The sequence below is a fragment of the Bos indicus genome, chromosome 24, assembly GCF_029378745.1.
Source record: "Bos indicus isolate NIAB-ARS_2022 breed Sahiwal x Tharparkar chromosome 24, NIAB-ARS_B.indTharparkar_mat_pri_1.0, whole genome shotgun sequence".
Taxonomy (NCBI): Eukaryota; Metazoa; Chordata; class Mammalia; order Artiodactyla; family Bovidae; genus Bos; species Bos indicus.
In genome coordinates, this window is record NC_091783.1 from 2675365 (window position 1) to 2693817 (window position 18453).

Genomic DNA, 18453 nt, shown 5'->3' on the forward strand with positions numbered 1-18453 from the left:
CTCTCGCTCTAGGCCACACAGAACCACAGTCCCAGGATCTTGCCTCCCTCTCTGCATCCTCCAGTTGCCCTCTCTGTCGGTTCCCTAGGCATTGCCCCGGGTCAGCAAGGTGCTGGCCCTGCGGCATCCACAGGGCCAAGGGGCAGGCAACTTGTCCTGAGGAGTCAGGGAAGCTCATCAAGGTTAAGAGCCTGAAACACCTCTGTCACCTCGACTTAAAACTGGGCAGCATAGCAGGTGCGGTTGGTGTCTGCTGGTGTCCAGGGAGGGGCCTCACACCCTGGTGGGGTGGGGCTTGCATGGGGAGGGGCCTCACACCCTGGCGGGGTGGGGTTTGCACAGGGAGGGGCCTCACACCCTGGCAGGGTGGGGCTTGCAGGGCCACAAGGGTGGCATGAGGAGCAGCAGAGCCGGGGATTCAGTAGCTCGGACGCGCCTGATGCCAGCGGTGCCAGGCGGTAGCAGGAGTCAGGGTCAGGGAATGTCCAGGGTGGTGACTGGGCAGGGTCCGGACCCGAGAGCCCACAGGAATGGCGCTGGTTGACCTGCGGGATCCTTGGCCCAAAGGTCTGGGCGTGAGAGTAACACACATTAACACAGGGTCTAGACAGATGTGGATGGATCAGCCCCCAGGGGATCTGAGTCCCTCCTCCCTCTGCTCAGGGTCCCCCTGGAAAGCCCTCAGATGAGCTAACACCCCTCACACCACAACACAGGGCAACAGCTCACTGCTTCACCATGTACAGAGCATTCACAGGGATTAAAAGCTTTGTCCCTAGCAGCCACTTTCTAAGGATGACATTTCATGCACTGCATTTAGACATATATAGAGATTCAGGCCAGAAGGGACATTGCCACCTGCTCCAGACCTGCCTGAGCAGTGCTGGCCTGGGTGATCTCAGGTGATGAGCACAGGTGCTGGCCTGGGTGAACACAGGTGAGCACAGGTGCTGGTGTGGGTGACCACAGGTGAGCGTGGGTGCTGGCCTGGGTGATCACAGGTGATGAGGACACTGGGTGATCACAGGTGAGCATGGGTGCTGGCCTGGGTGACCACAGGTGAGCGAGGGTCCTGGCCTGGGTGACCACAGGTGAGCACAGGTGCTGGCCTTGGGTGATCACAGGTGATCGCAGGTACTGGCCTGGGTGATCACAGGTGATGAGGACACTGGGTGATCACAGGTGAGCATGGGTGCTGGCCTGGGTGACCACAGGTGAGCGTGGGTGCTGGCCTGGGTGATCACAGGTGAGCGAGGGTCCTGGCCTGGGTGACCACAGGTGAGCACAGGTGCTGGCCTTGGGTGATCACAGGTGATCGCAGGTACTGGCCTGGGTGATCACAGGTGATGAGGACACTGGGTGATCACAGGTGAGCATGGGTGCTGGCCTGGGTGATCACAGGTGAGCATGGGTGCTGGCCTGGGTGATCACAGGTGAGCATGGGTGCTGGCCTGGGTGATCACAGGTGAGCATGGGTGCTAGCCTGGGTGATCACAGGTGATGAGGACACTGGGTGATCACAGGTGAGCATGGGTGCTGGCCTGGGTGATCACAGGTGAGCGAGGGTGCTGGCCTGGGTGATCACAGGTGATGAGGACACTGGGTGATCACAGGTGAGCGCGGGTGCTGGCCTGGGTGATCACAGGTGAGCATGGGTGCTGGCCTGGGTGATCACAGGTGAGCGCGGGTGCTGGCCTGGGTGATCACAGGTGAGCAAGGTAATGACAGCACCTCACTCCAAGGGACCCGCTCCCCCACCTGGCAGGTTGCACTGTTCATTGTTCTTCCAATTCCTCAGAAACCAGGGTCCCTCAAAAGTAATCCAGGACTTGTAACAAATGATGCCAAATTGTATCTGAGATGAAAATGTTAAATGTCACAGTGAGATTTGGGGAGATCAATTTTTCTTCAATTTTGCAGAACTTGGTAATACACCCAGGTGTATGTGTATGAATTTATTTTCATGATATGGAAATGTTGACTTTCTGCATATGGTAATCTCCTTATGGAATTATCAAATTATTCAAAGTTATACCACACAATATAGATTATCATAAGCAGCTGTTTTGCTTAATTTCAGAATTTTCAGAATAAGTGTTTTCAAGTGTCTACCTTTACTGCATGAGTAGACAGGGAATATTTTCTATTTCTTCAGTCAGATACTTGATAAAATGTACATCGTGTCTGATCATGATAAACTGTTTAAAAACAATTTCTGAAAAAGGAGCTAAACAAAGCAAAAAAACCTGAAACTGTTAGCACACCCTTAACTAAAACAATATGCATCTGGGAACAGTTAAAGCAGCAGATAAAGACAGTTTACCTGAGACCATTTGTATAACTGGTATCTTGGAATGTTTCCTTTATTTCCATTTATCTGTTACATCACTTTTCTTCACCTGAAACATCATGTCTTATTTCCTGAGGGGTTTTTTAAAGTATTTCGCTGACCATTTCTTCCCTTGCAGCGTGTTCAAGTTATTTTTATCCTTAAAAAGAGCAGTGGCTGACACTGGCTGGCACCAGACTGGCACTGGGAGGTGCTGGGAGGCGCCTGTGAAAGGCAGACGTTGTGCGAGGCACTGCCATCTCTGCCGCTAGACGTTTGACACCATTGTTCCCTCGGCTCCCAGGGACCGACAGGGCAGTGGGACAGATCTGTGCCCAAGAGGAGACCTCGGCATCGTGCTCTCAGTTACTGAAACGCCCGAGAGCAAACCTATCGATTGTTTTTTGCAGAGTGAGCTGTGGACGATGCCGGCCCCCTAGGCTCCTAGAGGCCAGTCACTGGACCCTGCGGGTGGTCCTTCCATTTCTAAAGCCAGCAACATGCTCCCCATCCTTCCTGTACCTGGATCTCTCTCCCTGGCCTCAGTCTCTGTCCCCAGATGAAGAAGACTCTGCCTTCCAAAGGCTCCTGTGGTTAGTGAAATAGTCCCAGAGAACCTCTGCTTTGCCATAGATACACCTTGTCATGTTCATGGGTTCCACACACTCGGAGAGGAGGGATTATACAAGGGGTGAAGATTGGGACCCATTCTTAGCATTCTGCCCACACAGGCATGAAATGAATATTGGATGGGTGGGTTGATAGATGTGTGGATGTGTGGATGGATGGACGGACGGATGGATGTGTGGATGGATGGATGGATGATGAGTGGATGGATGGATGGATGATGGATGGATGGATGGGTGGATGAGTGGATGGATAGATAGATGGATGGAGGGGTGGATGTCTGGATGGATGGGTGGGTGGATGTGTGGATGAGTGGATGGATGGATTGATGGATAGATAGATGGATGGATGGATGTGTGGATGTATGGATGGATAGATAGATGGATGGATGTGTGGGTGGATGGGTGGGTGGATGAGTGGATGGATGGATAGATGGATGGATGGATGGATGTGTGGATGGGTGGATGGATGGATTGATGGATGGATGGATGGATGGATGTGTGGATGAGTGGATGGATGGATTGATGGATGGATAGATGGATAGATGGATGGATGTGTGGATGAGTGGATGGATGGATTTATGGATGGATAGATGGATAGATGGATGGATGTGTGGATGGATGGATGAGTGGATGTATGGATGGTTGGATGTGTGGATGGGTGGTTGGGTAGGCGGATGGATGGGTGGATGGAAAACTATGGGTTTTTACACAAAGTATTCCCAAGCTAGTTTTGCAACATAAAAATAATAATAACAGTAACAAAATGCCCTGGCATTAACAACATGTTGTTTTATGCTCCTTGCATGTTGTCAGAACAATGACATGAGGGGACACCACATATTTGTTCAGTGTTGCTCCCTGCTGACAGGGTAGTGGTGCCCATGGTGTCACCTTCTCAGGGGTCCTGCAGCCTCTGGCGCCTGTGCAGGGTCACCGTGAGACCCCCAGAGGCTACACAAGGAATGGAACCCTGTGAACATCGGGCCCTTCGGAATCTCACTGTCTTGACAGCAGCTGGGTTTGGGGAGCAGGGAATGCGATAGAGGCTTGGGGAGGAGCCTGCCCACCCCCCTTCTTCTCCGGCTCTGCGTGGGGCTCTCTCGCCTGTGACCCCATCCCCACCGTGGGAGGGTTCCAGGGGCCAGCTATTTAGAGTAAATAAAAACTGTATGTTCTGTGTCCACAAAGGAGGCATTCGTGTGACGTGGGTGGGCTGATAAGATGCATTTGTGGCAGAGTTGTCAAGAAACCTCTGCGGGCGGCCGCGTGCCTCTCATAGAAGCAGAATCTGCCCCTGCACGGCCACGGCCGTAACCATGGGCCTTCTTGTTCCTCCGCCCTCCCTGGTGACCCCGAGCGCCGAGTGCCAGGGACAGAAGTATTCCACAAACAAGGAGAGTCCTCTTCGCCCTGGCCCACACTAGCAAATTCCAGGCTCCTCAGGCCCCGCCAGCCCCACTGCAGGAATGGCCTGGTCCCATCAGAAGCACGCAGGTGCCCGGGCCCTCCTGCTCGCGTGGGCAGCTGGCCACACTTGGCCGCTGCCCGTGAGGAGCGGCTCCCCCATGCCCTTCATCCCTCTGGACCACGCACTTGTCCCCGTCATTTTCACCTGAGGTTCTGTCCAAGGCCTCGTGCTCATAGCCTGGTTTGTGGCCGTCAGTTTAAGGAAGCCCCTGGCAGGACAGGAATTGAGCGCCTGGGCTGAGCTCCAGTCCAGCCCGGCAGTCTCTCGGGCAGAGCCCACGGGCCGCTCTGTGAGGCCAGCACCTGGGGGCCCATCTCAGGGAGGAAGGGCGGCATCTGTGTTTAACCCAAGCCCAGCAGGCCCCACGCCTGGTGGCCAGGGCGGTGCCTCCACTCCCACCAGGATGGAGAGGGGCTGGCAACCCACAGGCGGGGTGGGCAGGATGCTTTCTTGTGTGGACGATCCCGTGAGATGAGACGAGATGTTCTTCTGTTGGATCACGTGTATCAGCAGGCCCGATGTTAGCCCCACTCAGAGCAAGGAGACCTGGACATTTGAGCAGTTTCACACCATCAACCATCATCTGGCCAGGGCCCAGGTCCACCAGACGAAACCACGTCTGCCTCCCTTACAGTCGCTTCCCTGGACTCTGTTGTGGGGGGACAGACGCCTGCGGAAGGGGGCTGGGGTTCTGAGTGGTCCCTGCTGAGCCGGGAGAGGGGTGGGTCGGGAGGTGGGACTGCTTATCCACAAAGCTCTGCAGTGAGACTCCTGCAACAGCATGTCCAACCCATCCTCCCACCACAGAAGCCAGTGGAGAATCAAAATTTATAAAGATCACTTGAACAAGTCATGTTGTCCATCAGTTTCGATTTCTGAGCTTCTGCTTGCTTTTTTATGGGCTGTGGGAAACCTAATCACCTTCTCTTGGTTTTTGAGGATCTAATATCTCTTCTAGCTTAGATCTAATATCTAAGCTAGTGGAGGTGATGGAATTCCAGTTGAAATCATCATTCTGAAAGATGATGCTGTGAAAGTGCTGCACTCAATATGCCAGCAAATTTGGAAAACTCAGCAGTGGCCACAGGACTGGAAAAGGACAGTTTTCATTCCAATGCCAAAGATAGGCAATGCCAAAGAATGCTCAAACTACTGCACAATTGCACTCATCTCACACACTAGTAAAGTAATGCTCAAAATTCTCCAAGCCAGGCTTCAGCAATACATGAACCGTGAACTTCCAGATGTTCAAGCTGGTTGTAGAAAAGGCAGAGGAACCAGAAATCAAATTGCCAACATCTGCTGGGTCATCGAAAAAGCAACAGAGTTCCAGAAAAACATCTATTTCTGCTTTATTGACTATGCCAAATCCTTTGACTGTGTGGATCACAATAAACTGTGGAAAATTCTGAAAGAGATGGGAATATCAGACCACCTGACCTGCCTCTTGAGAAACCTATATGCAGGTCAGGAAGCAACAGTTAGAACTGGACATGGAACAACAGACTGGTTCCAAATAGGAAAAGGAGTACGTCAAGGCTGTATATTGTCACCCTGCTTACTTAACTTCTATGCAGAGTACATCATGAGAAACGCTGTGCTGGAAGAAGCACAAGCTGGAATCAAGATTGCCGGGAGAAATATCCATAACCTCAGATATGCAGATGACACCACCCTTATGGCAGAAAGTGAAGCAGAACTAAAGAGCCTCTTGATGAAAGTTAAAGAGGAGAGTGAAAAAGTTGGGTTAAAGCTCAACATTCAGAAAATGAAGATCATGGCATCTGGTCCCATCACTTCATGGGAAATAGATGGGGAAACAGTGTCAGACTTTATTTTGGGGGGGCTCCAAAATCACTGCAGATGGTGATTGCAGCCATGAAATTAAAAGACGCTTACTCCTTGGAAGGAAAGTTATGACCAACCTAGATAGCATATTCAAAAGCAGAGACATTACTTTGCCAACAAAGGTCCATCTAGTCAAGGCTATGGTTTTTCCAGTGGTCATGTATGGATGTGAGAGTTGGACTCTGAAGAAAGCTGAGTGCCGAAGAATTGATGCTTCTGAACTGTGGTGTTGGAGAAGACTCTTGAGAGTCCCTTAGACTGCAAGGAGATCCAACCAGTCCATTCTGAAGGAGATCAGCCCTGGGATTTCTTTGGAAGGAATGATGCTAAAGCTGAAACTCCAGTACTTTGGCCACCTCGTGTGAAGGGTTGACTCATTGGAAAAGACTCTGATGCTGGGAGGGATTGGGGGCAGGAGGAGAAGGGGACGACAGAGGATGAGATGGCTGGATGACATCACTAACTCGATGGACATGAGTCTGAATGAACTCCAGGAGTTGGTGATGGACAGGGAGGCCTGGCGTGCAGCGATTCATGGAGTCGCAAAGAGTCGGACACGACTGAGCAACTGAACTGACTGACTGAATATCTTCTGCAATGGGCTGGAGTGTTGGATAACTTGTTGGGTTCCTCACCGTCTCTGTCTCCCTTAAGGTTTTCTTGGCTCTCAAGAACAGCCTATGACCTCAGGTGGCCCGCCCGCCCCACCCCCGCCTTCTGATCCAGGTTGCCCACCCTGAAGGACCTGGCCTAGGGGTCACACGTTCGGCAGGTCACTGTCCCAGTGTGAGACGACCTGGAACTGCGATCTTTGTGCTAACCTGCATTGTACAGGGGTGTCAATGGTGTCAATAATCTTTAAGATAATATTTAATGGAGGAAATATGGAGGAAAAGTGTAAGTTGTAAAGCATGAGTGTAAAAACAGCAAGTGGAAGACCAGGTCCCTAAAGATTCCCTGCGCTTTTGTGGATTCTGCAATGACGGCTGCTGTCATCTGCTCCACACTGGTCCTCTTAGAGAGAAACAAAGGATTCGTATAAACAGTTATGACAGCAGCACCTTGTGGTTCACTGGGGCCCGTGGACTTACTTCTGGAGAACACTTCCTAACACGACTGTGAGCTAGGAGACCAGGTGGCGAATCAGTACAGGAGAAAACCGCTGCGCGCCAGGCCAGGGGCCTCCAGCCGCTCTGAAGCCCTCCTTCGTGCATTTAGAGGAAAGTGCCCCAGAGCCCCGTGCCCACCCCGGCCCAGAAGGGGAGGGCCCCGTTCCACGCAGGGTCACTGTGTGATCCGTCTCCAGGTGGTTTCTGCCTTGGGTACCATGGACATTACAGCAGGGTGGGGATGGGAGGGCGGGGTCCCCGTGACCTCAGTGGGCCTCCTAAGCATTGCCTGAGCTCCTGGGAACCCTGGTGCCAGCAGCTCGAATGTGAACTGTGTGGACCTCAACAGCTCCTGAGACATGGTCTGTACTCGCCTGCATTCAGGCCCCATGAGAGACACCAGGGAGCCACTGGGGAGGCAGACCCCCCAGGGAGAAAGGGCAGACGGTGGAGACCCACGGTTCTGAGCCAGAGAGACCTGTGCTGGGGCACATGCCGAGCAAGGCAATTCAGTTGTGACTTTGGTTTGGGGATTTTTTTTTCCTGTAATTTAACAGGTGACCCCATGGACTGTAGCCGGCCAGGCTCCTCTGTCCATGGGATTCTCCAGACAAGAATACTGGAGTGGGTTGCCATGCCCTCCTCCAGGGGATCTTCCTGACTCAGGGATCAAACCTTGGTCTTCTGCAATACAGGCAGACTTTTTTTCCCTTCTTTTTCTTTCTTTCTTTCTTTTTTTTTTCTTTTTTTTCACTATCTGAGCCATCAGGGAAGCCCTAGAATAAGAAAGTAAAATTACAGATTACAGTTTGGGCTGTAAACTTAATTAGATATGCCACCCAAAGCTACTATTTTGAAAACCAAGGTAAAAATGTAGGTACAACCAGTGAGTCTGAGCCCTCAAAATGAAGGAACAAATTTTATTTTCTGAGGGATGTCATATGGGGAGCAAGCACATGTATATTATATGTACCAGAAGCTCCTCTGGGAAGCTGCTGGAGGTCAGTGGCAAAATGAGGACTGTGGGTTCAGAGTGGCGTTCAGGGCTTGGGCCTCCTGCCCGGCAGGAGGGAGGGTTGTTGGGACTCTGGGGCTTCCCGGCGTGTCCAGGCCCTGCCCAGAAGACCAGCAGCAAGGCTGCTCCCCTCGGTGAAGGACGCGTGGACAGACGCAGGCTCTCGGCAGGAGGGTCAGAAAGTGACTACTAGCCTCCCTCGGTGAAGGGCGTGTGGACAGACGCAGGCTCTCGGCAGGAGGGTCAGAAAGTGACTACTAGCCTCCCTCGGTGAAGGACGTGTGGACAGACGCAGGCTCTCGGCAGGAGGGTCAGAAAGTGACTACTAGCCTCCCTCGGTGAAGGGGCGTGTGGACAGACTCAGGCTCTCGGCAGGAGGGTCAGAAAGTGACCTGAGTGCATCCCTTTTATTCTGAGATGATGCCTTCTTGTTCTTTTCTTGTACTTTCCCAAATTCCCTTTCTTCCTTTTGTGTAGGCTAGTACATGGTAATTTCTTGTTTTCTCTTAATGTCTTGTTCAGTCACTAAGTTACGTCTGACTCTTTGAGACCCTGTGGACTGCACCATGCCAGGCTTCTCTATCTCCTGGAGCTTGCTCAAACTCACGTCCATGGAGTCAGTGATGCCATCCAACCATCTCATCCTCTGTCGTCCCCTTCTCTTCCTACCTTCGATCTTTCCCAGCATCAGGGTCTTTTCCAATGACTCAGTTCTTCGCATCAGGTAACCAAAGTATTGTAGCTCCAGCTTCAGCAATAGTCCTTCCAATGAATACTCAGAGTTGATTTCCTTTAGGATGGACTGGTTGGATCTCCTTGCTGTCCAAGGGACTCTCAAGAGTCTTCTCTGGCAGCACAGTTTGAAAGCATCAATTTCTTGATGCTCAGCCTTCTTTATGATCCAACTCTCAGAGCCATGCATGACTACTGGAAAGACCATAGATTTGACTAGACGGATCTTTGTGTCTTAGCAAAGATGAAAGCTTCCCAGACTTCTGGAAATGCCAGTCTAAAGACCTCACTCCTCATTTTTACTATTTGACTGCTCCATGAAGCCTGGGAACCTCCCTTTAAATGAGGGTGATGCGCATGAATGAGCCAGCAATGATGATGTGTGGTGGGCTAAGCCTCTACCATGCAGTTTTAAAGTGTATTCTTGGTAAAACCTCTAATTAGCTGAGTGATGATCATTTTTATTGTCTCTAGCTTCATTAAAGATCTGGTCAGCTGTGAATATGAAATTTTATTAAACTTCCCTGATGAAATTATAGTTGCATGATCCCTTAGGCCTTATGTTTCAAGCTATCTAATCACAGGAATTTTAAAAAGTTAAATTAATTATAGTGAGAAGAAGCCCACCATGACTTATATCTTGTCAATAGAAGGTTTTCATTTTGTTGTTAAATTTAATAGATGGACTCACCTTCACAGAGGGGGGTTCTATATGTGTGTTATTCTGGTGGGAGGAGGGATACAGTCCTGCTCTGACAAACAGCATGTACTTTCTACTGTGTGAACCTGAGCTGTTGATGTTGTGCAGTCACTAAGTCGTGCCCGACTCCTTGCAACCCCGTGGACTGCAGCACTCCAGGGTTCCCTATCCGTCACTGTCTCCCGAAGCTTCCTCACACTCACGTCCATTGGGTCGGTGATACCCTCCAACCATCTCACCCTCTGTGGCATTTGAAGATACAGGAAAACTCAGGGGTGAAGCTGCAGCCATCCTCACGCTGGCCTCTCCTGGACTCAGGAGGCTGTAAGCGGCTCCCGGGGGCGTGGAACAGAGCGGCCACCACGTCGGCCCAAAGCGGGGAAAAGCCGTGAGTCCCAGCCAGACCAGCGCTCTCCCCACAGAGGAGGAAGGTGCAGCCTTCCCTAAGAGCCCAGAGGGTGGGAAACAACGGCGCGTCAAGGGCGCTGGGTCTCAAGGTCGGCAGCATGTCCTACGCTGCCCTTCCCTGGCAGTGACTGGGCACGGGGGCGCGGGTGAACAGCGATGTCACTGGATGTGTGTAGTGCAGGTTAAAGGGTCAGCCTGGTTATTTGGAGAAGGAATAGCTCACTGGCCACTCCTCCCCAGCCAGTCAAAAAAAGAGCAGAATTGGGGGCCACCCTGTGCATTCTGGAGAAGGCAGTGGCACCCCACTCCAGTACTCTTGCCTGGAAAATCCCATGGACGGAGGAGCCTCGTAGGCTGCAGTCCATGAGGTCACTAAGAGTCAGACACTACTGAGCAACTTCACTTTGACTTTTCACTTTCATGCATTGGAGAGGGAAATGGCAACCCACTCCAGTATTCTTGCCTGGAGAATCCCAGGGACGGGGGAGCCTGGTGGGCTGCCGTCTGTGGGGTCGCACAGAGTCGGACACGACTGAAGCGACTTAGCAGCAGCAGCTGCGCATTCTGCCTCTGGGTCTGGGGTGTGGCTTGGCATCTGTATTGCTTCTTGTATGTTCACACACACACTCTCACATATATGGTTTTGATGCAAGTCGGTGATGGAGTATAATTTCCAAGAATGTGGTAGAAAACAGCATAAGGTATACAATCTAGGTAAAAACAGTCATTTAAATACAGAACAGCACTCACTGAATCATCACGGTTTGTTTGAGACCATCATGTATGAATGTGTGATGTTTGTCGTTTTCTGGTTACAGTGAGACAATGGGTATAAGTAGCAGTTTATAAACAAGCAGGGCTCAGAGCTTCCGCATGGTCGCAGGGTGACGTGTCCGCAGCCAGAGCTGCAATGTGATTTTCAGGATCCCTCAACTCAGCCTTTCTGAATGTTCAACAGGCATTAGCACATTATGCCAAGGACAGCTGGTGTAGTAAATTGTGAGCAGATGGTTATGCGTGCCTGTGGGGTGGGCAGGACGGGGTGTAGGGGGAGACAAGGCAGCCGCTCCCACCCTGCAGAGCTCTGGGGGACCCAGGGCCCTGTTGCTCGCAGAGGAGGCCCTGGCTGGGCTCTGGGAAGCCCTCCCATCTCTCCCAGTCAGTGCCTCTGTTACACAGAAATGTCTCAGCCATCGGTCATCTGCAGTTAATGTCACCCTGAGAGGCAAAACCTAGGGTCAGGTAAAGGCAGTGGGGGCCCGCGTGGAGTACCCAGAACTGGGGGTGGCCTGCAGCTGGGGCCTCAGAGTAAGCATCACCTCCTACGTGGAGCCCTGCTTCACTTGCTCTGCCTCGGTTTGCTCACCTGAGCAAGTGGACTTGTAAATGACCTGCTCCGTATGGCTGCTGGTCACACTTATAAAACTTCCAGCGAGAGCTCAGCTTTCCCTCCTGGACCATCACCAGGCTCTGCATCTATGGAAGGGGTGGCCCAGGCAGACCCCCAGCCTGCCCAGTCCCACGTGTGCCACTACAGGAGCCTCTAGGTGCCAGAGACAAGCGTGCGGCCCCACCTCCCTATTCATGACCACAGACACCGCCGGAGGCTTGGGGCCCTCATCTGGTGGGCAGGGGGTCAAGGTCAGCCTCTGGAGACCCTCCTGGCGACACCTTGCAGGTCCTGACCCTGCACACGGGGCAGCCTGTGCTTCCTGCGCCGGCCGCTGCACACGGGGCAGCCTGTGCTTTCTGCACCATCCCCTGCACACGGGGCAGCCTGTGCTTCCTGCGCCGGCCCGTGCACACGGGGCAGCCTGTGCTTCCTGCGCCGTCCCCTGCACACGGGGCAGCCTGTGCTTCCTGCACACGGGGCAGCCTGTGCTTCCTGCACCGGCCCCTGCACACGGGGCAGCCTGTGCTTCCTGCGCCATCCCCTGCACACGGGGCAGCCTGTGCTTCCTGCGCCGGCCCCTGCACATGGGGCAGCCTGTGCTTCCTGCACCGTCCCCTGCACACGGGGCAGCCTGTGCTTCCTGCGCCGTCCACATGGTCTGGTTTGCTGCAGACAGTGCAGAGCACAGCTGGATGAAACGACCTGGGGGATGAGCCCTGCTTGACAGCCACGCTCCATGTGAGTGACTCACCCAGCACCTGCGCTCGGCTTTGCACTTGGAGAAAGGCAAGGCAGGGATGCTAAGGGCTTTATCTGGAACCTTGGAGCCGTGCTGAGGGGTTTCTCTGAACCTCCGCAAATTGCCAGAAAGAATTCAGTTGTGCAGGTGAATTCATTTCTAAGCCAGAGCTCTCTAGACCCTGGCATCCAGCCTTTTGGGATGGAAGGAAATTCTCTGTTAAAAATGGTGGAACAGCTGGGAACTAAGTCCTTCCAGCCGAGAAGAGAGAGCAGAGTCTGGGTTCTGTTGCTTGCTGGTGGAGTCTGGCCTGGGAGACAGCACTTCCAGGTTCAGTACCTCGTGCCACCCCAGTGACCTGAGTGGACAGGTCTGGCAGGGTCCCTGCCTTTAGGGACGGCACTGCCAGCTGGGAACAATTTAGGTGGACCTGAGGCAGTCCCTCTGTGAGGCTGACCACGTAGAAGCTGCATCAAGAGAAGCTCGGTCCAACTGCCTGGAGCAGACCTCCCAGTGGGTGGGGGCTGGGGGGTAGGTGTCAAGGTCAGGGGGTACAGGGGGCGGAGGCCAAGCACACGGAGCCGGGCACACCACAGGGCCTGGGGGAGAACTAAGAGGCCGGAGCAGCCCATCCTGGAGGGCAGGGGAGGATGCTCCCGAGGGCCGAGGCAGGGTCGGTCCTGGGAACCATCAAGGTCACAGTCAAGGTCATGGTCACGCCAGAGCTGAGCGCCCAGGAGCTCCCGTTCCATGAGCTGCAGGGCCCAGCAGGGCCGTGAGCAAACTCAGCTCAGGGGTAAGTAAAGGAAGAGGTGATGTGGTCAGGGGCGTCTGGAGCAACCCGGGAGAAACTGCAGACTCCGACCCCGGCCTGCTGGTGGCGGGGGGTGGGGGAGGGGAGGGGCAGGATGCCAAGGACCCACAGGCCAGGTGGTCACAGCGAGACCCTGGGCTGGAGCCTCCCCGGGGCGTGTGACACTGGTGAGTTGCTCCAAACAGTCATCACTGCCCCGATGTCACCATCCTGGTCTGCAGGGCAGGGGGTCTCTGTGCCCCAGAAACCACCTTCCAACTTACTAGCTCCTCAGCTTCTCAGAGACACTTGTGATTTTAACACCGCCACCCTCAAAAGTGCACTTCCCTAAGTTTCCTGGGGTGGGTTTACCCATTAGACGGAGGTGTGACTTTTTTAAGACGTTTTCTTCCAATTTCCTGTAGAATCTAAACAGTAACTGAGAGAGGATTATAAATGTCTGTTGGGGTCCTGCCAGATCTGAGCCACTCACATTGTGCACCAGAGTTCTGCTCCAGAATTACCATCTAAATAAGAACTCGGCCTCTTCGATGAAAGCTGTTATGAATTGACAAATTAACACTGCACTTGTCCTTACCGAAAATGCTGCAGATCCACAGATTTTAGCTTCTCCTTGGGCTCCTTGCATCCCGGGAGAAGCAACTTCCAGGACACAAACGCCCTTCTCTGTGCCTCACAAATAACCATATTCAGGGACACAAAGGCTGACTGTTGTAAAAATATTAGTATTCAGATGCGCTTGTGTTTCGTTAATGCATTTAACCACGTACAATATAGCGATTGTTTCCCGTTCACATTTGCATTAATTTATATTAGCCACAGAATCTAAAGCACAGCGAGAAAAGCAGACCCTTTCTGTTGCAACCTATAAATTAGCTCTGCGTCCCTGTAAAAATCTACAGCCTGGTGCCGGCCACAGCATTCTTCAGGGTGCTGTCTCAGGACGGTGCGAGGTGGTGAGGGCCTGATATGTGGTAAATATGAGTGGTTTCGTGTGGTTCATTTAATCAGTGTCAGAAACGATGTGCCACGCTCTAAGTGATGGGTTTGTAAGGCTTGTAGCGTGGCTGGCGTAAGGCACAGTTGACACCTGCGTGCACCCTCTTAGGAGCAGGAGAGAGACCCCAGGACCCCGCGGCCTGGCTGTTTGCCTGGTAGTTGGTGTCCAACAGACATTTATGATGTCCGTACTCCGCTTTGGGAGCATAGGTCAATATATTGACTGCACAATGAATGTCACCCAGGGACAGTCTCTTGAACTCTCTGATTTTGTTAAAGGAGTGTGCACCCTTCAGTTTTTGTAATTTATATTGTGGAAGTAGGTGCTGTAGATGTAAAGCCTCCCCTGAACACGTGTGATGAAAGGGGAGGCCCTCCATGCGCCCATCACCCAGATTGGCCGACCCTTCCTGACAGCCCCGGACACGACCTTGGCCCTGCCTTGACTTAGCCCCTCCTACCTGTGTTCACCCGCACCTGTGCTCAGGCTGAGTCTTCTTCTCCCTTGAGGTCTGGTCCTGCCCACACCCTGTTCCTTGACTGTCTCTGGGCACTTTCTGAAAAAAAAGAAAAAAGAAAAAAAAAAAAAAAAAATCCCTTCACCTCAACCCCTGAAGCCTGCACAGGCTGGCCAGCCTGTCTCTTGAAGTGCATCCTCCCTTCAGCCCCTCCCCCCACCATCCCCCTTTACCTCCCCCGCCGGCCCCCTCCCCACCCCCTCACCGCATCCTGCCCCGCCATCACCCCTTCCCGCCCCCACTGGCTCCCCGTCTCCCTCAGGCCTCACACCTGCCCCCTGGGGCTCCAAGCCTCCCTGCTCCCAAGTAAACACACCAAGCTCCTTCCCTAGGACTGTCTCCCGGGCATCCTTCCCTGCAGAAGCATGTTGCCCCCACCCCCCTGTCCCCGAGCGGCCCACACTCTCACACTGTCCCCTCAGTAGGTTGTCCTGACGCCCGTGTCCCGCTTCCTTTCGTGTCGTCACTCGATGTGACTTCACACAGTCTGTGTCCTATGGCAGCCACAGCAAATGACCGCAAACAGGACTTCAAACAGCGGGGAACTCTCCTCTCCCGGCTCTGGAGGCCAGAAACCTGCACCAGGTGTGGGCGGGGCGGTGCTCTCCCTGGTATCTCTGGGGAGGGGCTGCCCTGAGCCTCCCACATCCCTGCGTCCTGGAGACCCTGAGTTGTGGACACACCAGGCCACGGTCTGCTTCCACACCACATGGCCTCTCCTCTGTGTGTCTGCATCCAGATGCCCTCTGCTCACAGGGACACCAGTCACTGGGTCAGGGCCCACCCTACACTAGTGTGACCCCATCTTGACCTGATGACATCTGCCAAGACCAGAGGTCCAGAGAAGTTCACATGCATGGGTGCTGGGGGTTAGGATGTGGACACACCATCTAGAGGACACCATTCAACTCATATTGCTCATTTTCATCTCTGTTCATGAGACAAGGACCACATTTTTGTTGAACTAGTGCAGGACATTACGTTTGCCAGGTACTCGGTAAGGCTGGGTGGATGGATGGATGTGTAGATAAGTGGATGGGTGGGTAGATGGATGGATGGGTAGATAAGTGGATGGATGGATGGATAAGTGGATGAGTGGGTGGGTGGATGCTGTTGGTAAATGTCAGTGAATAGATTGCTGGGCAGTTAGATGGATGGATGCTGTTACAGGAAAGTGTGAGTATACCCACAATTTTTGTCGATGCGTAATAAACTTTGGAGAGGAATGTTCAATTATACCCATCTTTGTAATTGAGAGCAAGATGAGGTCCTGCCATTCTTAAGAGAAATGCTGTGTATTTTTGTGAAAAGCTAAGGGAGAGTGGTGTGCAACATGAGACACCCCCTTCCCACTCAAGTTTTCTGATTGTCACTGCTTGCAGAGGAGAAGCCCAACCAAAATGTCCTGAATAAGCAGTTCTGTCCTGCAAGAGGCCTCTTGTGGACTCTGGGAAGTAAAGAATTCTAAACACCCCGTTTCTTTAAGGCATGAATTGCAAAAGACGTGGGAGGTTCCATTTTTACTGAGAACACTAAAAATACCTTTTGTCAAATACATGCTTCCGACACGCTTGGCTTGGGCACCAGTGGCCTTTTAGGTGATAAATGTGCCATCAAGGTGCCCAGAACCCTGGAGCCTCCCAGGGAAGGAGTGGCAGCACCCAGGGGCGATGTTGTGCATGGCTGTGTTTGCTCTGGGAGGCCTGGTGCCCAGTCCGGAGCCCCTGAGACGATCCCCAGGGCCCCTGAGATACAGAGCCGCCACCAAGAGAGAGGCTCGGGCCGGGCGGGTCCTCCCCAGGGCAGTCAGGGGCCACACAGGGCTGCATGGCGCCCACACCCTCCGTGGATTCTGTAGGAGACGGCCAGTTCGCCAACCGGGAAGAAAGCGGCATTGTCCGTGGCCCGCTCTGCACAGCCCCGTTCACATCTCGCTGTTGTTTGCAGGAGCGGCAGATGTGGTCCCGAACAATGGGGCCCCCTCGCAGGACACGGCGGTGACAGACTCCAAGCGCACAGCGGACCCGAAGAATGCCTGGCCCGAGGCCAGCCCAGCTGACCCGGGGGGCCGCCCCCACCTGGTCCGCCTCTTTTCCCGAGATGCCCCGGGCCGGGAGGACAACACCTTCAAAGACCGGCCCTCGGAATCAGACGAGCTCCAGACCATCCAGGAAGACAGTGCGGCCGCTCCCGGGGCGGTGGACGCAATGGCGGCCCAGAAGAGACCCTCCCAGAGATCCAAGTACCTGGCCTCGGCGAGCACCATGGACCACGCCAGGCACGGCTTCCTCCCCAGACACAGAGACACGGGCATCCTCGACTCCCTCGGCCGCTTCTTTGGCTCGGACAGGGGTGCGCCCAAGCGGGGCTCAGGCAAGGTGAGCTCCGAGGAGTAGAGGCGCACGACACGGGCGTCCCCGGGGGAGTGAGTGGGGCGGGAAGGGGACCCGCGGGTGGACTCAGCCCCGAGAGGAGGCGCAGCGTCTTGCTGGAGATGCTTAGGAGCCCCTGGGTCTCGGCTTTTGAAGTTCCCACCCTCCTCCCCCCGCTGACCAGGGATGCAGTCGGAACGCGGTTCAGGGTGGAGAACATTCTGAGTTCGCATCTCTGGGGTGGCGTGGGTGTGGGCGCCGCAGAAAGGGAGCCCTGTGCTGGGGCCTCCTGTGTCTCGTGCTTGGGGGCTTGAGTGCTGGTTCCGCTTCTGCTCCCGCGCTCCGGGGTCAACACTGGGCTAAGCCCATTTGTTCTTGGACTCAGTGCCGCTAGCCTCGAGTTGCCTTGTAACAATACTGCGATTGAGGACTTTGGGACAAATTTAAATTCGCCTTGAGCAGACGTTGTCTTTTGTCTGAGTCGCAGAGGGGAATAAATGAAGTGTGTCTGTGGGTCAAAACTGTATGATTTTGTTACTCTGTTCGTTTGAATATAGAATTTGCGCTTTCATTATTTAAATGTTCTGTAGAGAAAAATGTATCACAAGAGAAAACTGCTCCTATTGTGGTCCAGGTTGCAGCAGTGGCTACTGGACTTGATGGTGAATAGATCTTTCATGGTTGACGTTTCATTGAAAAGCTAATCCCCAAGTGACAATCAGATAGCAAATACACAGCCTGCGTGGCACCTGATTTTTAGAGCGTTGGACAGCTGGGGGATTTTGGAAAGAGTGAGGCTTTCCATAAAAGCCCCTGGTTTATTGGGGGTGCTCACAAAACTCCTAAGATGCCCTTTGCTTCTGGCTGTGTCCTGTGCTTATCCTGAAAGGCCCAGGGAGGCACGAGGCTTCTGAGCCGAGTGTGGGCAGAGGCCCTTGATGTCCTGGTCTCATCCTCAATGCTGGGGCCCTGGGAGCGCGGGAATTTCTCAGATTTGCTTTAGTCTCTAGCTACAGTTCTTAAAATGACTGACGATCCTGATGTTGTTAAAGATAAAACAGATGTCAGCTGCGCCTGTGTGGTGTCAAGGTGCGCTGAGGTTTTCGGGCACCTGCTTGGAGCTGAGGTCTGTCGTGTGGCCTTCTAGTGAATAACTCAGTGTACCTTCCGGGCTTCTAGAGTTTGTTTCCTGACGGTTTCCTTCTGCGTCCTGTACTTTGGGGCAGTCGTACCCCACCCCTTAAAAGTGGGTCAGCTGACCCATTTCTAATGCTAGTTTCAATCCGAGATGCTATCAAGCCACACCGGACCCTGGCTGCCTAACCCAGTCTTGCAAAGCACCTCACATGCCTGTAGTGTCACCAGTTTCGAAACCTTAAA

The 18453-nt window shown here is 53.4% G+C and overlaps 1 protein-coding gene across 4 annotated transcripts in view; it reads left to right on the forward strand.

Moving 5' to 3' along the window:
- Positions 1 to 18453, forward strand: part of MBP (myelin basic protein) — a 104691-nt gene that overhangs the window by 55413 nt on the left and 30825 nt on the right. For all 4 annotated transcript variants that reach the window (XM_019986568.2, XM_019986562.2, XM_019986561.2 and 1 more), the window contains one exon: positions 16649 to 17079. In XM_019986568.2, coding sequence (XP_019842127.2) covers positions 16649 to 17079 — 431 coding nt within the window. The remainder of the gene's footprint in view (positions 1 to 16648; positions 17080 to 18453) is intronic.